The following is a 21,893-nucleotide window of genomic DNA, read 5'->3' on the forward strand; positions in this document are numbered from 1 at the left end:
AACTTAATATGGTACTCAGTTTGCGCAGATCAATTCGTTTTGCAATTGTAAGGGTCAAACACTTTAGGAAAATGTTCCTCGAAGGACCAAAAAAATTCTCAACTCGTACACAGAAGAACTCTAGAACTGGGAAATGAAAGCGAATGCTTCAGTGAGTTTAAAATGCTAAGCTGTCTGCCCAGATCAATTAGTTTGGCTATTGTAAGAGGCAAATTCCTTGGGAAAATGTGATCGATGGACCAAAAAATCTAAATGGTTGCACACATGAACTCTGTAAGCGGAAATTGAATGAGGATGATGTTATGAGTTTAAAAATCCAAGCAGTTGGCCTAGATCAATTTGTTTGTCACTTGTGAGGGCTAAAAATTTTGGGAAAATGTGCTCGAACGATCAAAAAATTCTCAGCTGCTGCACACATGAACTCTATAAGTGGGAAATGGAAGCGGTTGGTCCTACGAGTTTAAAATGCTACACAGTTAGCCCATATTACTTCGTTTTGCAATTGTAAGCGTCAAATACTTTAGAAAAATGTGCTCGAAGGACCAAAACAAATCTCAACTGCTGCACACCATAACTCTATAAATTGGAAATGAAAGAGGGTGCTTCTGTGAGTTTACAGTGCTAAGCAATTTACCGAGATCAATTCTTTTAAAAATTTTAAGGGTTAACTACTTTGGAAAAGTTTGCTCGAAGGACCAAACAATGTTTCAACTGTTGCACACATGAACTCTATAAGTGGGAAATAAAAGTGGATACTTTTGTGAGTTTAACATAATAAGCGGTTTGCCCGGATCAATTCCTTTGGCAATTTTGAGGGTCAAGTACTTTGGGAAAATGTGCTGGAAGGACCAACAAAATTCTCAAGTGTTGAACACATGAACTCTATATGCGGGAATGAAGATGGATGTTTTTGTGAGTTTAATAAGCTAAAAGAGTTTAAAGCGCTAAGCAACTACAGGAATTTGGTAGTTATTCGAACAAATTTGAATTCGAATCGTCCTAGAGAAACAGGCCATTAGTCTTCTTCACTCTTGAAAGTCAATGTGATTTCTCTCCTCAAACAAAATCCCCTAAAGTGTGCTTATCTCCTCCCATAAATTAAACTCCCAGCTACGTTTCTGATTTCCCCGCAATCATTTGCCAGTTATTTAGATTGTGCTGTAATATGACACCACCACGACAGTTTAGGCATGCAACAGCAGGTTGTGAAGGGGGCGAGGGTTCTTTGTTCAAGAAAAATTTGCAAATAATACCTGCTACTTACCTACCAACTGTGGCATATAATACTATTGATGCCGTCGTACTGCTTGCTGCTCATGGTGCTCGAGTGCCATGACATGATCACATAAATATTTTGTAACGATTAAAATCACACCTTGTAGTCTGAAACAAGTGCTTTGCCAAAATAGCAACTAAATTTTCTGAAAATTTTAGTTGGTGTTGTTGTTCTTGTCGACGTTTAAAAAAAAAATGCAAAAATAATTGACAGTTTGGTTTAGTTGAGAGGTAACTCCTTCTTCCTCTTGATTTTGGGGGAAGAACCGGGGGAAAGAAGTAGATAATTTTAATGGGAATAGGTTAATAACTGCTGCAGAGAGGAAACTGTTGCCGCGGACTATGATTTCGGCACAAAGTGGTAATTGGGAATTGGAAGTAAAGTAATTAAATTGATTTGAAAATACCACAAAGTTGTTTTAACTCCTCCTAGTTACTCTTTTCATTTGCAGATTTTGAGAAATGTGGGTCCTTCGACGGGACATAACAAAAATTCATATTTTCCGACCATCTTTACTAAATTCAGTACTATGTAAACGTTGTATAAAAGTATTATATTTTATCAGAGTGCCCGCCATTGTCAGACATTTCGCATTAACTTCCCATATATTTCCTGGAAGTGTGCAATTTACTCTCCCGAGAAATTTGTGTGTCTAAACACAGACTTTGTACAGTCTTTCAGTGGTTTTCCAAATCCCCAAAAGTTCCCCAGGCGTTGAAAGCAAATATTTGTCTTTTCCCTATAAAATAGAGGAGTGTTTTATGTTCTCTCAACTAACTAGATCACCGCAATAATTCCATTTGACACCAATTCAATTTTGGAATTATTATTATTGATTTTGTTCTCCACAAAATTTGTCAGCTACCACTAAAATAAGCTGTGCCGGCGGCCTACCACCGTAAGCCAGATATTATCGAAGCGATCGATTAAATTGCACACAATAAGCCATCGATTACAACAAAACATGGTCAAAGTTGTCAATTAATGTATTATTTCATGGTTTTGTAATCAAAATATATTGTATGTTTGGAATACGAAACTAAGGTACCTCGCAAAAAACATAACGGATTGTAATGCTATGCTATTAAGGCTTATTTTGTTTATTTATGCTGCTTGTTCTTGGCAGTAGCTCTGTTCCTTTACCTGCCTGAGGTTACCATTTCTTACCATTTTTAACCTGCAAAGCGTTCCTTTACTTTAACAAGCATACAATTTATATGAGACCAGTTCACCACTTTTACCATTTTTTGCCAATGTTACCATTTTTTAAAGTAAAGGAACAGACCAAGTATAGACCCTAGCTGGTTGCTGATGCTGGTACGGCGGCGGTGGCACATTAGAGTGACACTGTGGTAAGTACCACATACTAAATCATTTTTAGTGGTTTGTCACTGCAGCTAAGACCAATGAAACATACATATGAACGAACGTACATAACGCGAGTGAACGATTGTACGCGTTCGACCCACCAATTGCTGCTAATGAAACTGAGTTGCAGTACAGCATGTGGTATTCGTTCATTCTTCAGAGTTGGATGCCTAGATTGCCTATGGTGCTGATTTTTTCATTGCAATCTCTCGCCTTGTAAGCGAGTAACAACAAATAAAGAGGAGAGTTTCAGAGTTTTCGTGTTGGTTTTTGTTTTTTGTGTTTCTTTCTTGGCCCCAATGGGGATTCATATGCAACTTGTTGTTGAATTGACGCTAATTAGATGGAATGTTTTTTCTGTCTTTGATTTTGTTTTTGGCTTTTTCTTTAAATTAAAAAATAAATCTTTTATGTGGTCGTTTGTTTAAGGTTAATGTTGAGTAGTATCAAACTACATTACAAGTTGTGCTATTGGGTGCTGCTGTGAATGGTGTTCGTCGCATCGGAGATGGGCTGTCGAGAATTTGGAAATGTATGAAACGCAAAAATTTGTTGAATATAATGCCAAACAAAAGATGTAATGCAAACATGCTATTAGGTCACTTAGGATTAAGCTTATATTATGTTTAGATTACGGCTTTTAACTACGGCAAACATGAACTCTGTAAGCGGGAAATGAAGGATGATGCTTCTGTGGGTTTAACATGCTACAAAGTTTGTCCAGATAAATTCGTTGGGAAGTTGTAAGCGTCAAATAATTTGAGCAAATGTGCTCGAAGGACCAAAAATTCTCAATTACTGCATACATGAACTCTATAAACGGGAAAAGAAATTTGGGGAAAATGTTCCTCAAAGTTCCAACAAATTCTCAACTGCTGCACACATGAGCTCTATAAATAGGGAATGAAAGCGAATGCTTCTGTGAGTTTTAAATGCTAAGCTGTTTGCCCATATCAATTCGTTTGGCAATTTTAGGAGTCAACTATGTGAGAAAATGTGCTCGAAGGACTAACAATTCTCAACTGCTGCCCACATGAACTCTATAAATAGGAAATGAAGGTAGACAGTTGCTTCTTTTCTTTGTAATCCTAAAGGCCTGGGTACATAAGCTGCCTTGCCTGGTTGCCTTGCTTTCCTGCTTCATTTCAGACATAATAAAAATAAATGAATAAAGAAGAAAAGGGCAACCCAGATCGAAATTCGCTCGGCCTTCTTTATTTTTTTATTTTTATTATGTCAGAAATGAAGTAGAGAAGCAAGGTAAGCAGGCGAGGTAGCTTATGTACTCAGGCCTTAAGCTCTTCTCCCCGATCACTTCGTTTGCAAAATGTAAGCGTGAAATACTTTGGGGAAAATGTTCTTAGAAGGACCAAAAATCTCGACTGTTACACACATGAGCTCTATGAGTGGGAAAAGAAAGCGGATGCATTTGTGAGTTTTAAATGCTAAGCTGTTTGCCCAGATCAATTCGTTTGGTAATTTTAGGGGTAAAATTTGTGAAAATTTTTTTCGAAGAACAAATACGAAAATGTATATCTCAGATAATAAGCAGCTTGCCCAGATCAATTCGTTTGGCAATTTGAGGGGTCAAATATTTCGAGAATATCTACCGAAACCGTCAAAAAGCTGTAATCTAAACATAAAAGCTTTGTTCCAGAACCAAAAAGTTTTTACAATTTGTAAGACTTTTACACATTTTACCCGAAAAACCGTTCCCGTACACAAAAAAGTTGTAAAATGTTCGCTCTCTTTAAAAACTTTCTACTCGACAAATTTAAGCCTGTAAAAAATAGTAACATGGTTGCCGGCGTCTGATTGGCTGGTACGCCGACTTTGACATTTGTTCCAGTTTTTTGAGGTATTTTCCATTTTTCCGTTCCCGAACTATTTCAAAAAACTTTTTTGTGAGAACAATTTTTTTACAGTTTTCTCTTTTACGAGTTTTACTATGGGAACGAAGCTAATATTAGCCTCTATGAGGATTAATAGCACATTTACATTTACGATATCGAGTGGATTTAAACCGTCAATTCCTTTGTGTATACGTCAAATGAAATCTCATCTGAAATTCATTGGATTTCATTTGTCGTTTAAGCAATGGAATTGACTGTTGAAATCTAGTCGATTTCGTAAATGTAAACCAAGCTTTATTTGGAATTGATCCAAATTCACTGGATTTAACAGATTCGGTACAATGTAAACATACCATAACTACGCGTTTACACAAGACAATTTAAAATACAACCCTGATCTACTAACACATCATGGTGGAATAATAAGGTGTAACGCCAAAAATAGCTGATCTTCAAAAAATCACATACAAAATGTAAACAAGTAATTCACAGTAATGCATTATTGTGAGCAAATTTGACGGTTGACATGATTTCATCTAACACATGGTGGAATAAGAAGGTGTTACATCAAATCATGCAAAACGTCAAATTTCCTTACAATAATACATTACTGTGAATTGCTTGTTTACATTTTGTATGTGATTCTATTCACAATAATGCATTTTGACAACTGGTATAAAGATCAGCTGTTTTTGCCGTTACACCTTATTAATCCACCATGATTTGGTCACAATAATGTATTATTGTGGATTGGTTGTTTACATTTTGTATGTGTTTTTATTCACAATAATGCATTTTGACAACTAGTGTGATAACCAGCTGTTTTTGCCGCTGTACCTGTATTATTGGGCCAAGATATAACACCTTCATATTGCACCATGTAACATATAAGCTTCGTTCCAGAACTAAAAAGTTTTTACACATTTTAAACATTTTTCCCCGAAATGCGTTCCCGTACACCAAAAAAGTTGCAAAATGTTCACTTCTCTTTGAACAAAAATGGCGCTGAATGGCTTTCTCTTTAGAAACTTTTTACACGACAAATTTTAGCGAGCAAAATGTGCAACATGTTTGCCGGTTTCCGATTCGCTGACACGTCAAATTTGACATTTATTCCAGATTTTTTGACGTTTCTGCCATTTTTCCGTTCCCGTACATTTTGTGTGCGTTGAACTCATTTTTGACAGTTTTCTCTTTTGAACATTTTACCATTAAAAAAAGTACTGGAACGAAGCTATAATACATTTGTCGTTTGTCTCCCAGCTGTCCATCAATTGAAACTTGTTGAAAATAAAAGAACATGAATAATAACAAAATATATGGACGGATGTATAAGCTAAGTAACATGTTTATATGGTCGTGTAGGCCTAGTAGTACTTGAATGAATTTTAAAAAATAAAATAAAACAAAACGAAATCTATCATCTTCATTCATAATTTTTACAAATGTTTTTTTGTCGGGACGCCTACGTCACACAAGCAAGTTTTGGGTTTTTGACAATCAATACATGAACTCAACTGTCCTGTCATATGTGAACGCGGGGTTATAGAGGGAGTGCAGATCTAGTGAACCCTGGAAAAAAGGAACTTATGCTAAGTTTACAACTTTACTACTTTTGCCGGTTTTTCCATTTTCAAAAGTAAGGGAACATACCAATATATAATTTAAAGCAAATTTGTATGTGTCTCAACTCTCACACCTGGCCATCTCTGATACCCAATGCCACCGCTGATATCTTGACGTTGTAATATTATTATGTTTAATGATTGTTATTGTTGCCTATTAATATTAAATGATATCTTAACAATTTTTTGCCATCATTGTCCAAAATACAATAGCAACAAATACAACATGTAATACATTAATTTATGCCTTTATTAACACTTTTTATTCAAGTCGAATAAAAACGAATCAAACATTTTGGAAAAATACGTTGTAAACTTCTTGTCATAACATAGATGCACAGCAGACAACAAGGCAAAACAGAAAAACACAACAAACAGCAGCTACTAATTAAATTGAGTTGTTGTATTGGTGTTTTCAACACAATAACCGTTGTCCATTAAGAATTTTAATTAATGACTTTAACAAACAAAAAAAAATTGTGATTTCAATTTAGTTATTGGACAAGAGTTTGTTTTTCTTCTCCTTTGCTAACGACGACAACGGTGATATGACAGTTTGGAACCTTGGAAAATTGAATGTATTATCTGTGGAAATAGTTGTCAATAAGGTATAAAAAAACAAAAAAAGCTTAATTGCCTTCAATTGTTGTGATGTTTTTTTGATGATTTTTCACTAAAAGAAAAATATATGTTTGATATTAACCTCAATTTTTTTCCGTCTCTAGATGTAAACTATATATGTGATCCCTATATATATTATTTATGGTCCCTATAGATTTATGTGAACTACCGAACCCTTCAATGGCTTTGACAGTTTTAACGATGCGTTTTAATAAAATTACTTTGGTGTAAAAGCGACATAAACGTCATAGCATTGCCATACTTAACCACATGTCGTTGCTGTCGGGTTGGTTGGCAACACTTTCAGAGTTTGTGGCTTTTGGCCACAAATCGATGGCACTATCGATAAAATCGATTATTTTTTAAAAAATAAATATCGATAGATAGGTTTGCCTATCGATATTATCGAAACAAAACCTAAAATTCATTGAAATAAATAGACATTTCGCTGCTTTTCGGTTTTGTGTGTGTGAGAAAGTAAGTCCGTAGTTACACGTACACATTTTTCGGAAAAGTAAAATGCATTTTTTAATATTTTTATAAAATAAAAGCAATTGTTTATCCTCCTTTACCATGGTACAATAATACAGGTAGCATTATCATGCCAGCTGATGGTAACATAATGTGTCAACTGCATTGAATTGATGTCAAATTTTGACATCTTATGTTGCCAACCATTGCCGATGCGGCTACCTGTGTATTTGTACCATGTCCTTTACATTTCTGTGAACTACTTGAGCAAAATGTCAAGAAAAGCATTGACATTTCCGCCATTTTCATCTCCAAATTAATGGTGTTGACAACTTAACGATAATACCGATAGCAATCGATATTTTAAAATATTATATCGAAAATATCTAATGTTGGGAATATCGATGGTTTGCCAGCTTTATGTCAAAGACGAAATTTTCGTCTGTCTTCGACATTACAGTACGTTTACATTGTACTGGATTTATTAAATCCATAGATTTAATCATTTTATTGGGTTATAGTGCGGTTACACTACAGTTTTTTGCCGGGTTAACCCACTTTATGAGGATTTATTGCTTAATCTGGTCAAATCTGACCAGATTTGCCATACAAAAATTAAATCCTCTCACGACTGGGTTTATTTTAAATCCGGCACAAATCCACCAAAAATACAGTGTTGTATTCGGTATTTGTGCAAAAAAATCCAACTCTACTCAAAAAGTACCAAAAGTTGCAACTGTTTTTGCAACAGAGTTTGTCGTGTTTTACACGTTTACGATTGGTCGCATGAGATTTTATGGAGTTAATAAATCTAAAGTTATTTGAAAATCATAAAATTATTTATTTTTTTACATTAGACACTTTTTTAACAAAAAGTACGCTTGATACCATGATACAAAAATGTATCCCTGTGTGTAAAATATACCAATATGAGCAAAGAGGGGATGATATCTCATACGAGAAATTGTAAAAGTGTAACACACGACTTTATCAGTTATTTTGTATGTATACGTAAACAAACATCAGCTGACAGTTTATATCCTCGAAAGCTAAGTGTAACCAGCAAAGATTAACCCACTGGATCTATTAAACCCAGTGGGTTAACCTTCAATAGTGTAATACCCCGGTTACACTATTGAAGGTTAACCCACTGGGTTTAATAGATCCAGTGGGTTAATCTTTGCTGGTTACACTTAGCTTTTCGAGGATATAAACTGTCAGCTGATATTTGTTTACGTATACATACAAAATAACTAATAAAGTCGTGTTTTACACTTTTGCAATTTCTCGTATGACAATTTCTCATATTGGTATATTTTACACACAGGGATACATTTTTGTATCACGGTATCAAGCGTACTTTTTGTTTAAAAAAGTGTCTAAAGTAAAAAAGTAAATAATTTTATGATTTTCAAATAACTTTAGATTTATTAACTCCATAAAATCTCATGCGACCAATCGTAAACGTGTAAAACACTACTAACTCTGTTGCAAAAACAGTTGCAACTTTTGGTACTTTTTGAGTAGAGTTGGATTTTTTTGCACAAATACCGAATACAACACTGTATTTTTGGTGGATTTGTGCCGGATTTAAAATAAACCCAGTCGTGAGTGGATTTAATTTTTGTATGGCAAATCTGGTCAGATTAAGCCAGATTAACCAATAAATCCTCATGAAGTGGGTTAACCCGGCAAAAAGCTGTAGTGTAACCGTGCTATAACCGGGGTATTATTTTGTTGGGTTTACCTTCTTTATGAGGATTTATTTGAAATATGAACAATGGAGTTGACACTTGAAACCCAGTGGGATTGTTAAATCCTTGGTTATACGTCAAATAAATCCTCATAAAGTTGGCTAATCTGACAAAAGGTTATAATATGAACATGATATTAGTATTCAAATTTGGTCTCCAAGATCTCCCAATGTCCGACAAACAGTGTCTCACATTATTTACTAAATAACTTATGGTTTTTTCTACACCCCTTATGGTCTTCTTGGCCACCAATAAACTAATATTTGCTCGGAATTCTCCTAAGATGTGCTCAGTTCCTGGAAGCAATTAATAATAAGTTCTCCACAGCTAGAAGTTATTGGTGACAAAAGAGGAAATCCATATTTCTTCCATCGAGAGATTTAGATCAGACCATATGCCACAAATTAAAATAGCAATTTCCCGCCGCAAAAAACTGCTGTAATTCCTTAAATGGGAAATTGTCATGGACCATTAACTCCACCTATTATTGCATAGCGACTGCTATCCTGAACTAATTTCGCTTCATATGGGAGAGATCGCATTGACTTCGTTTGTAACTTGGTGGTGCGACATAATTAAAAGACAATTTAGTCTAATAGACTAAACATTAATTGTGCGCATGCGTACACGCTGCTCTGCAAGTACATGGACGCATGCGATCATTTGGAAATGTATTTGATTCGGACTTAAAGAGGTTGGAGAAGCAAGGCAGCAATCATCTGCAACTTCAAAGTGCAAAAAAAGAGAAACGTCTAACAGACACGACAGACAACAGTGACAACAGCACCAACAACATCCAAGAAAACAAAATCCAAAATAAAAAACAAATAAGACGACTATTTAAGCTGATCTATTACACTTCGAATGGTGAGTGACATTTTGAAGTACAAGAGACGGCAACAAAGATTGAATTTGATCACCAACAACAACGACAACAAAAACAGCAACAAGACATCCAAGCAAGCTAGTCATTCATTCAGTTTATGTGCTATCGTTTTGTTGCCATTTCAGGCTTAATTTCCAAAGACAAACAAGACAGAGACGACAATGATCGTTGTAATGCCAATTGTGGAATGTCTGTTCTTGGATGAGGAACCAAAAGAAAAAAAACTCAAACGCTACAACAGCACACGGATGCCAACATTATCCAATGTTAGCAGTTTAAAATGCCTTTCAGTTACAGAAGAAAGAAGCAGCATTTCATTTGCTGAAATACTAAGATAGCCCCCAAAAGCAATCAGTCAGATTTGTTTGCTTGCTAGCTAGAGAGAGAGATATATGGTGGCGTTTAAAGTGAAATTTCATGTCACGTGTCAAATCATTCACTTGATGCTGACAGATTCAAATGGTGGGACAGGTCGTACGTTCGTTCGTTTAGGCAAACAATTAAAGCAAAATGCGAATTTCGTTCAGTATTGGCCTTCCGCCTTCCCTCCTCCTCCTCCTCTTCACTTTAAAGAAACCTCACAAGAAAATAATCTCCAAAAACACACTGCCAGTTTGCCCACAAAATCGGTCTCTGGAAGATTATGCGTATTGTATTCCAAATTGACGTCTCTGTCTATCAGAGCTTGTCTGTCAGTTTGTTTTTCTTTGTGCGTACTGCCTGCCTGTCATTTAGCACTGACTTGATTCTTTCGTGGTATTCTTCTTCTGTTTTTGGAGATTGTGTAAGTTTTTAGTGAAATAAATTGATAGTTAACCTAATTTTTAGATGGTTTCATTTACATTTTAACTGATATTTTTTGAAGTTCTGACATACGTCATTATTCAGATGGTCAGAAGGCACCCGCAGTATCCTTATAGTGTAAAGGTAGCACAATCATTAATCTTTTAAATGAAGGCTGGTATAAATGGCTAGGCGAATATTAAAGGCCTGGGTACATAAGCTGCCTTGCCTTGCTTGCTTCTGATAAAAGAATAAAAAAGAAAAGGGCAACCCAGTTCAAAATTTGCTCGGCCTTCTTTATTCTTTTATTTTTATTATGTCATAAATGAAGCAGGATGCAAGACAATCAGGCGAGGCAGCTTATGTACCCAGGCCTTGACTAAAAGTTTTTTATTTCTCTTGTTTCTTTTTCCTAAATTCAAATGATTTCATGTTCGCAAAAGGCTCATTGTCTCACGCAGAGTTTGTTGATTTAGCATGGTTCACCAGTTCATTAAGAAAACCAGGGGTTCACAAACGACCATATGACGAGTAAGGGCTCACTAGTTCTTAGTGTAACTACGTTTAAATATAACTGGATTTAATATATCCCCGGGATTTCAAATGTCAATTCCATTGCATATATGTCAAATGAATCCTCATAAAGAAGGTTTACCTGGCAAAAGGCTCTAATGTAAATATGGCGTAATGCTTCCAAACAAAACCCTATTCTCAGCTTAAAAAAAACTTCAAGCCCCGAAGCAAAACAAAAAAGCGACACCATTAATTGCCTTTGTATGTCATCACTCGGTGGACATTCGGTGGGCAATAAACGATATTGTTGTTGTTCCTTCACTTCTTTTTTATGGAGCAATATAAAATTTATTGTAAACAAAAAATTTAAAACAGTTGCAGATATTGTTTTTTGCATTGTTGTTGTTATCGGTTTTTGTTGTTTTTGTTATTATTTTGAAAGAAGTGAATGTAGCCTAGCCACAGAGCAAGAAAGTAGTTAATGGTGTTTGCTGTCATTTGCGATGTTGCAGCAGCAGCAGCAGCTGTTGCTCTGACAATAATGCCGCTATTATAGTTGTTTGTTGTTATAGCCAATTTCAATAACAACAGCAACAACAAAAACAACCAGCCACTCAATCGACACTATTGCCCCAATTCTGTTTGAAACATTAAAAAACAGAATTGTATAAGCATTGTCGCAAGCAATCCAGTAAATAAATGCCCAAAAGAGCAGCATTGTGAATGGTGAAGAGACGACAACCCGACAACAACAGCAGCAGCTCTAAACATAACAAAATGTTTATGGTCAATAAACATAAAACAGGATTAACGATGATATTACTTGGACTTGGAGTGAAGCAGCGAGAACATGCAATCACAGACTAAAAACATCACAAAGAAATGGGAACAAACATCAATGGAATCAAGGGGTTTATTTGTCTTAAGAAAAAGAAGAAGTGTTGTCAGCTGATAGGTTTGGCCATTTTTGGGGATATAATTACATGAATAAAAGAATAGTAGGAAAACCAAAGAATATTTGAAATGTCATGTAAATGCACTATTACGACATGCACAGGAATGTTTTATATTCATATTTGAGTCATTAAGCAATTTTACCTGCGGCAATTTTCAGTTTGGAGGAGAGAGAGAGAGAGGCGATTTACAATTGCCCCAAGGAATATAGTCTAAGGCCATGTGTATATTATAGCCTTTTGCAGGGCTAACCTTCTTTTGCAGGATTTATTTAAAACATAAGCAATGGAATTGACATTTAAAAGCCAGTGGGTTTGTTAAATCCGGTTATATATAAACGTACTATAATTTAAATCTGGATTTACATTACTGACCTATTCAGTTGAGCGACATTTACTTTAGTTTCTGAATCAGCTGACTCTTAAGCATTATGAATTTGCAACTCTGATTTTGGAGTTGCCACATTTATAATTGGCCAGAAACAAATCTCATATTTTAGTCTAGATTTACATTAGGCAATTTTTCCTGCGGCAAATGTCAGCTTGGTGGAGAGAGAGGCGAGGCATGTGGGAACCATTAACCTCCTAACACCCTCTCTCCGGCAATTGATAATTGCCGCACGGAAGATACTCTAATTTCAATCTGGATTTACATTATTGATATATTGAATGGAGCGACTTTTACATTGGTGTCTGTATCAGCTGACTCTTAAGCATTGTGAATTTGCAACTCTAAGTTTGGAGTTGCCATATTTGTAATTGCTAAAAAACTCCAAAACAAATCTCTAACCTCAATTGTCGTGGCAGTTTTTACAAAAAATAGCATTTGAAAAACTATGTTTACACAAATTAAGCATTCACTCAGCATGTGGTATTTTTTCCCATGCAAAACTTTAAGAGATATCTGTGCGAATGTATGAATTTTTGTAAATGTTATCAACAAAAAAAAAAAACAACAATAATAAACAAGGAATAAAAACCAAAAACATTTGCAATCTATTACGAATGTGCATTCATATGTATTTCTTTAGGAAAAAAATGCAACATATGAATGTACATAGAAACATACGTCTGTACGTAAGTTTCTGGCTTAGAGGATGGATGGATACCTTCTGTACATAGTTTACTCCATAAAGACTTGCCTGTTTTTTTACTTTTGGTTCAAATGTTACCACATTCTCACTTAGTTTATGTTTTCTTTTTTTTTCAAAAAGTCACTCACCTGCATATAACGAGCTATAGCTGCGGCATTTGCACGTTGCACTTGTGATCTTAACTGTGGTTGCGGCGAGCCCAGAGGGCTAACAATTGTCGATGTTGAACCGCCAATGCCCGTATCATAGCCTTGAGCATTGCTGCTACAATCGACATCTGTAATGAAATAAAAAAACAGACATAGAATGAATAAAAATTGCAATAAGACATATCTAAGAATAGAAAACATAAAAATGTAATAAATCAAACAAGAAGAGACAGTACAACAAATAAGTTGAAGGTAAGGAAAAAGATATGTGGAGTTAGGTACAAGGAACCCATAGAGGAAGATGATATGTGAACAAAAAGTTTGTTATAAATACGATTCTATGATTCTACATTCTCTAAGGGATTAGTACAAAGGCAGAATGGCATTCTAGTTTATAGCCAAATTCGAATTAGGTTGCCCTTTGCCTTATACTCCTTTACCAGAAATAACTTAGGCAAGAAAGCCGTTGATGTACCGAGGCCTTAAAGCCTGATAAAAGAATAAAGAACGATCGAAACCATATCGAACTAGGTTGCCCTTTATTTTTTTACCGGAAATAACTTAAGCAAGACAGAAAACTTAGGCGAAGAGTTGAAGGGGTTTCGCATTTAAAGTTTTGGAGATGTGTGAAGTCTATAGTAAATGTACGAGAATTAGAGTACGTTCACACTGACATCACCATGTATGAAAATAACTTTAAAACAAATCAGGATAGCGTCATTATCATGTCAATAAACGCCATTATAAACATACACTTCCGTATTTGTCTTGGGAAGAAATGATGTCGTTTCTTGTAGGGATCTACAAACTGGTTTGCTTGTAGGGAATAAGGTAAACCAGTAACTACAACAACAAGACTATTTTGATAGGTTTCAACTGTAATTTTTTTTGTTATTGTGAATAATTTGAATGAAAACGCAGAAAACATTTTGACAGCTAATTTTTTGACATGACGTGGTAAATAGATATTGAAAATTCAAATTCTAAATGTTTTGCTGGGACTATTTTAAATAAATGGGTTTGATGTTACCCTGCGTTTACAAATGACAGGACATTTGACTTCATGTATTGATTGTCAAAATCCCACAACTTGCCTGTGTGACATAGGCGTCCAGACAACTGCGAAAACAGTTGTAAAATTATGAATGAAAATCACTGATTTCTTTTTGTTTTCCGTTCACATATTTTGTTTTGTACATATTCTTTTGTTTACAGCACATTTCAATTATCATCTCACTTCTTTTTCACAAAAATGTCAAAAATTTGTCAACCCGGCTGTCTGCGAAAAACTGATGGACAGCTGAGAGACAAACGACAAATGTATGCATGTGTTAGTAAATCGGAGTTGTATTTGAAGACAAACTGTCTGGTGTAAACGCCTAGGAAATACGCTATTAGCTTATCCAGGGCTTCGTAGTTAAAAAATTTACCATCAAGGGGTAGAATCCAGACTAATATTTGTTGCAATTCTTGCCTATCCAATTTATTATGATCTTTAATAGAAGAAAGAAAACCAGAATCAACAAAATAAAGCTGCAAACAGAATCAACGTTTGGTTTTGAGTTTGTCCTTTCGTGTTGCAAAAACATTTTAAACAAATACATGGCGCTGCTTCTGAGGAGGTTGGCAACGTAGGCCGTAAACACAAAAATGTTTGGGCCCTTGTTACAGTAGGTCTGTCTGGTTACCCTAAAATTTGTACAAATTATTGCTGGAAGCGGAGGGAGACATTTTGACAGTTTTTTTACTCAGAGTATGCAAATTCTTGCTGAACAAATTTCTTCTAGGAATCACTTTCAACTCTTCTTCTTCCTGAAAAAAATCAATCATATGTTTTAATTATTCGGTGATTTATGTTTGTGCAAATTGAAAACAATTTTATTGTGAAAATGGCAAGCCTATGCTCTGTTCCAGAACCTGCAAGAAGCTACTATTTTCTATTACGATAACATTTTTTCCTTTATGTTATCGAAAAATAGTGAAAATTAGTAGATTCCTGCAGTACTGGAACAGACCACAAATTGTTTTCCTTTTTTTTTGGAAACAAAGTTGCGAAGTGGAAAATTTCTTTTTTGTGTCATTTTCTTTTTTATTTTGAATAAAATATAACATTTTGTTTGCTTTGCTTCCTTTAATGGCTGACAAATTGTTCTGTTTTGGCAAATCAGCTGATTGTTTGCAAGTTTTTGAAGGGAAGGTGTCTGTTTACATTTTTCTTGCAAAAGAGAAAGTTCTCTGAGAAAGTTCTTGTTGGAAAATTCTTGCTGGGAAAGTAACCCGACAGTCCTAATGTTGGGCATTGATGTCGAACAGTTCAATTATTTGGAATTTCACACTGCAAAACCATTCAACGCTCTGCATTGTGCAAGGTTTACGTTTACGTAATCCACTAGATTTCAACTGTCAATTCCATTGCTCAAACGTCAAATGAAATCTCATCTGAAATCCATTGGATTTCATTTGACGTTTAACCAATGGAATTAACAGTTGAAATCGAGTGTATTTCGTAAATGTAAACCAAGCATTGGTGTCATTAGCGCTGTTCCCGTACTTTTTAATGGTAAAAGTTGCAGAAGAGTGAACTATCAAAAATAAGTTGTCAACGGTTAATGCAAAACTGTACTTAAATGTGCATTGCGTTTGCAGCTTTATTGTCGTCTGCAGTTTTTTGTTGTGTTTGAATTCTGTTTTCATCATTCAGTTATATGTAAACGTGCTATAAGATACTTTACTACACATAGGGTTCTCTAGATCCTTAAGAGGTCTCTACGTTGTCAGGGTTTCATAGATGAATAATGATTGTAGTGGCTTTAAAACTATTAAAAAACAACACTTAAGACAAAACTGTACTCAAATGTTCATTGCGTTTTCAGCTTTATTGGCGTCTACAATTCTTTATTCTTTTTTAATTCTGTTTTCATCATTCAGTTATATGTAAACGTGCTATAAAATACTTTACTAAACATAGGGTTCTCTAGATCCCTAAGAGGTCTCTACGTTGTCAGGGTTTCATACATGAACATTGACTGTAGTGTCTTTAAAACTATTAAAAAAGCAACTAATAATACGGTTACATTAGAGATTTTACCGGGTTAACTCACTTCATGAGGATTTATTTGACGTTTGCGCCATGGAATTGACATTTGAAACCCAAACCCACTGGGTTAATTCGGTTAAGTGTTACCGGGTTATAAATTTGCTATTTTATTCTTGAAAATGATTTTCCATATTCTTTAAACAATTCACATTGTTTGGCTCTCTAAACCCAAAACTTATTTTCTTTGCCCCTACTACTCACACTTTTCTCCAGATTTTTTTGGAATTTGTTTCCCCCCACCCAAGTGTTTACTTCCTTGTTTGCCCAATTCTTAAACGTTTTGCATGACATTTGTTGCCAATTAGTTATTATTGGTAACACTTTACATTTTACATGGACCTCTGACACTGACGCTGTCATTTGATGCTTAATGGTAGTTACTTAGTTTACGCCGCGGAGAAACAACGACAACAACATAAACAAACAAAAACTATGCATAACAATTTATCTTCCAAAAGAAGCCAAGTGTTTGTGCTTGGCTTACTGTCATACTTCTCCTTCGCCACCTCCTATAATAATAAATTACATGAAATAAGTACGTAAACAAATTTTTTGTTGCAGTCATCAATAGTTAGAAAAAAAATTAAAGAACAACAACTGATATGCATATCTAAAATTTGCCGAGAACAAAAAAATGCAGTTCATAAACTTGTTAGATATTCAAATTACACAATAACAACAATAAGTAATAAAAAAAAGAAAAAAAAGCTGACAACAAATCTACGATCTACGATGCAGCAAAAAAGGCCTTCTAACTAACGCTTTACAACCTAGCAGCAGCTATCAGCAACAGACAATGTTTCACCATGGCCTTTTAGCATCCAACCATCTATCGACTTTGTATTTAATATTTTAGTCAAAGTTCTTGGTTATTTCTAAGTCTGGGTGGGTAGTGAAGGAGGAGGTAATGGAGATTTTTTTTCTTACACCACCACCACTAACAACAATAACTACAACACCTGAATTCTGTCTATAATTTATGGTTTTCATGATAATATTTATGGTACAAAAATTGGCATTAAATGCTGAGCTTTGTTTAAGCTAAGAATTCGTATTGGAATCTAAAGTCCGATTCTAAGCTAAAATTTTGAAAATGACACCACTTAGTGTTGGAACCAAACGTCAAATTTGATCACAATAATGTATTGCTGTGAATTGCTTGCATTTTGACAACTAGTCTGCAAATCAGCTGTTTTTGACACTGTACCTTATTATTGTGCCATGGTTGGAACCATTCTCCAAATTGTTTGGATTAGTAGTAATACGTCTCTGAATTTGTTTTTTTTCTGCAATTTAGTTATTATCAATTAAGTTTTTGTTTACGATCAGCTCTATAAAATATCAAATTTGCAAACAAATTTATATGCGAATTTATTTAAATATTGTACGTCAAAAATATTAGGTGTGCGAAGAAATTTTTCGTGATATTTTAGGACCACCAGCCTGGGAGCCTTAAACCTATTTTAAAAAGGCACCTAAAATAGATATTTGGTGTGAAGACGTCATTCATTTGATAGATATTCAATGGAATTGACAGCTTAAATGAAGCATTTTATTAAAATATGTTTGATGTAAATGCGTGTTTAGATAGAAAACATAGAAAGGTTGGCAACACTATAGTATTTTCATATTTTGACAAATCAGAGTCGTATTTTAAACAAACCGTTTTGTGTAACCTTAGATAAAAGTAGCATCTTTAAAGCTTTATTTAAGCTCTGTTCCTTTACGTGCAAGAATCTTCAAGTTTTACTAATTTTTACTCGTAAAGCGTTCCTTTACTTCAGACACAATACAATTCATATGGGAGAAGTTTACAACGTTTACTACATTTGTCGGTTTTGCCATTTTTAAAAGTAATGGAACAGACCATTAATCTTACCCCCAATACCACATAGAATGACATACAATACTGCATCTAAGTGCCAACTATTTTCCAACAAAACAAGTGTTGCCAATGTGACCTTTAATGCTATATTTACGATATTTAACATAATTGCATTCAAACAATAACAGTTGCACGAACCATAGCCGATCGAACAACAGCCACAACAGAAAAAATGGGTGTGATTTTTCTAATAGTAGATATTTAGTTGGAATAGAAGCAACCTCTCCAAGCCCAACTCCTCCCCTCCCTTGCTCCCACACCAGTTGTAATGCCAAAGATAACATTAAATCGAACTCTGATTGCGGTAATAATAGATTTTTTTTGCAATTAAAATACAAAAAAATAGAATTGTTAAGTGTTATAATAACACAATTTTTTTACATTATAATTATAGATTAGATGTTCAGCTGGTGGTTACACCAGGGTGTCTCTAGATAGTTTTTTGTTAATTAATCAAAAGTAATTAAATTCCATTTGTTATGGTTCTTTTTTAGAATAATTCATAGTTTTGTTTGCATAATAGAAGTAACTTTGTAATAATTTGTTGTTAAGAGGTGTGAAGCTTGGCAACACCTTTACAAAATAAATGCATTATTAAAAATATATATTTTTTCTTAAACTTACCCTTAAGCGAACTATTCATGCACATTGGACATTGATCGTTGCGGAACATACAGGAATAGCAACGTTCATGACCACAGGTATCGATCAATTTTCTCCGCTTGCCTTTGTCGAATGATATACGACAGCTGGGGCATACCGATGAGTTGGTATCGTGTTCTAGCAGGCGTCGAATCGATTGTAAATCTGAAATGGAAAGAAACAGGGTTAAAGAAATACGAAATATTTGGGAAAATGAAATATAAAAATATATGTAGAGCTAAAACATGAAATAAATTAGTTTTATTTTATTAACAACTCTGAGCGAATCAGCCCAGTGAAAACACTTTTCTTGAAATATAAAAATATTTTTTATTTTTTTAGAAACTTGAAATTTTCAGAGAATATTTTTACAAACATCAGACTATTGTAATTTTTTAAATATTTTCAGGTAACACCATCCCTATTGAGAGCCTTAAACCTTATATAAACAGACCCCTAAAAGTTGTGTTTTATGGAAATATGGGATTTATAACGCTAAATATAAATGTGTTACAACAAAAGTTTAAAGGATCATAACCGGATTTAATGAGCACACTGGGTCTCAAACTTCAATCCCATTGGGTATACGTCAAGGAAATCCTCATAAAGAAGGTTTACCCGGCAAAAAGCTCTAATATAAACCGGGTATAATCTACGAATTTCTCCAGACTTTTTTCAGAGAAACAGTATGACAGCTTTATCTGTTGTGCGATATTCTAATGGGTACTTTACACGATATGTTTTTAACATATGGGTTGTGACTTTTTAAATACAAAAGGTATATGCAAAGTGACAACCCATATGTAATAGAATTGTATAGTTCATGAACGAAATAGTTCAATTGAACGATTCATTGAAAAGAGCGTGTGAACTAGATCAGTCGATATAGTTCTTTATAGTTCAATAGCTCAATGAGCGCCGACCAAATGATCCACGAAGAACCATCAACGAACGAACGATTCACTATCTAGTTCAGCATGTCATTCACTTATGAATAAAGTGACGCCGTGTTCTGTGCTAAGTAATGTAGTGAATTTGTTTATGTTTTGGATTAATGTGAAATGTCAACCCCCATTGTAATAACATATCCCAATGTATCGAATCCATTACCTATACAGTGTACCTTGTTTTGGATAAAAAAAGAAAAAAAAAAAAACAAAACATACATACGCAAAGCTTTTTCGCAGTGATAATTTCTACACACACAACATAGCAACGTTCATGACAACAAGTATCTGTTCCAGAACTAAAAAGTTTTTACAATTTTTACCACTTTTACACATTCTGCGTTCCCGTACACAAAATTTATATGAAAATCATTGACGACTTTTACATAAGACTTTTTGCCAGCCAATTAACCCACTTAGCGCCGAGATTTTTTTTTGCGAGAAAACTTTAAATTTTTTATGAAAATTATATTTTTGAGACTTTTTAAGCATTTTTTAACAAATAACTTTTTTCCTTAAAACGTATAGTTTTCCTGCAATGGGGCCATCTTTTAAAAGCACCAAAAACTTCGGAGGTAATACGTGTGTTCGTTTACTCAAAATTTGTACAAATTGTTACTGGATGTTGTTCGTTTACTCTACAGCACAATGCAAAAGACCTTAGCCGATTACAAGAAGTTACTGGACTTGTACAAATTTGTACAAATTGTTGAGTAAACGAACACACCTAATATTGGTGTACTCTTACTTGCCAATCCTTTGATTTTTGATTGAGAAAATACTCTTACTATATTTCTAACAAATCCCTGACTTTATATGATTCTAACATTTATGATTAAATATTTATCGCATATTTAAATTTTTCATCAAAAGTCGAAAATTACAAAAAGTCGATTTTTTGAATAGCTTGGGTTTTAGGCCAATTGCGTGGAAATGCGTTGGTCGAATGAAGCGTTATAAGTTATAAATGACAGATAACAGACAATACTATAACAAAATGGAAAAAACCCACAAAAATATTCGAAAAAACCTGAGTTTTACGTCAATTTTTGCAACCATTTTTTGTGGCGTTTAAACGACCAGTGGTTTTATCTGGGTTAAATTGAAATTCTTAAGGCCAGAACAGAATCAATCGTTGGTTGCTTTGCTTGCTTCATAAAATGTCAAGCAGGCTCTGGCATTCCTTTATAATTTGACATTTGGAAAGCACACAAAGCAAGCAACGATTGATTCTGTTCTTGCCTTTAATTCAAACTTCATCTTTCTTCATGAATGGAATAAAAATATCTAAATGTAATATTTTTGTAGTTTAATTATACTATTCTAATGTTTGTTCCTATTTGATGTATGTATGTGTTTTCATCAAGCGAACGATTAAGAGCACGTGAACGATTCTGATCCGAATGATTGAACTGGATAGTGAACTATGAACTAGATTACTGAACTAGTTCAGTTAAAAGATCTGAGCTATTGAACTAGATCTTTCAAATGAACTAGATTGTACAATGTACAACTCTAATATGTAAAAAACATATCGTGTAAAGTATCCATAACACATTTTTGAGTTACGGATAAAATCGGTTATAATAAGGCCCAAAATTATGAATGAAAAATTCAAATAAAAGTTGACAGCACTCTGGCTATCGGTAGAACCATGGTGTAAGAAAGAAGGTGATACAATAATAGCAACCTATGTCTTCATTTGCTGTCAAAACATATTTTTAATCAAAAATAAATAACAAATATTTCGCTTCTATAAAAAATATCTGTGTACAACATCTTTGTTTAAGCTTCGCGAATAAGATTTTAACGTTTTCTTCTAACTTTTGTGGATATTTCGCGCAAAAAAAATTTGACAGCAAATGAAGACTACAACCTAACGTCAACTATTGGATCACCTTGTTAAATTCGCCTTGGGTAGAACTTTACGACTATTTTTGTTAACTTACTAAAAATATCGTTAATTTTGTTTCGAC

At 34.3% G+C, this 21,893-nt stretch overlaps 1 protein-coding gene across 11 annotated transcripts in view; it reads right to left on the bottom strand.

Annotated features, from left to right (window-relative positions):
* rols (zinc-RING finger and ankyrin repeat domain-containing protein rolling pebbles) overlaps positions 1–21,893 on the bottom strand; it is a 256,019-nt gene that overhangs the window by 54,566 nt on the left and 179,560 nt on the right. For all 11 annotated transcript variants that reach the window (XM_073983117.1, XM_073983128.1, XM_073983119.1 and 8 more), the window contains 2 exons: positions 18,953–19,135; positions 13,326–13,474 (listed from right to left, as the gene is read on the bottom strand). In XM_073983117.1, the coding sequence (XP_073839218.1) occupies positions 13,326–13,474; positions 18,953–19,135 (332 nt within the window). The remainder of the gene's footprint in view (positions 1–13,325; positions 13,475–18,952; positions 19,136–21,893) is intronic.

This window comes from Musca autumnalis, unplaced genomic scaffold (assembly GCF_047663935.1).
Source record: "Musca autumnalis isolate F117 unplaced genomic scaffold, ASM4766393v1 scaffold_4, whole genome shotgun sequence".
Lineage (NCBI taxonomy): Eukaryota > Metazoa > Arthropoda > Insecta > Diptera > Muscidae > Musca > Musca autumnalis.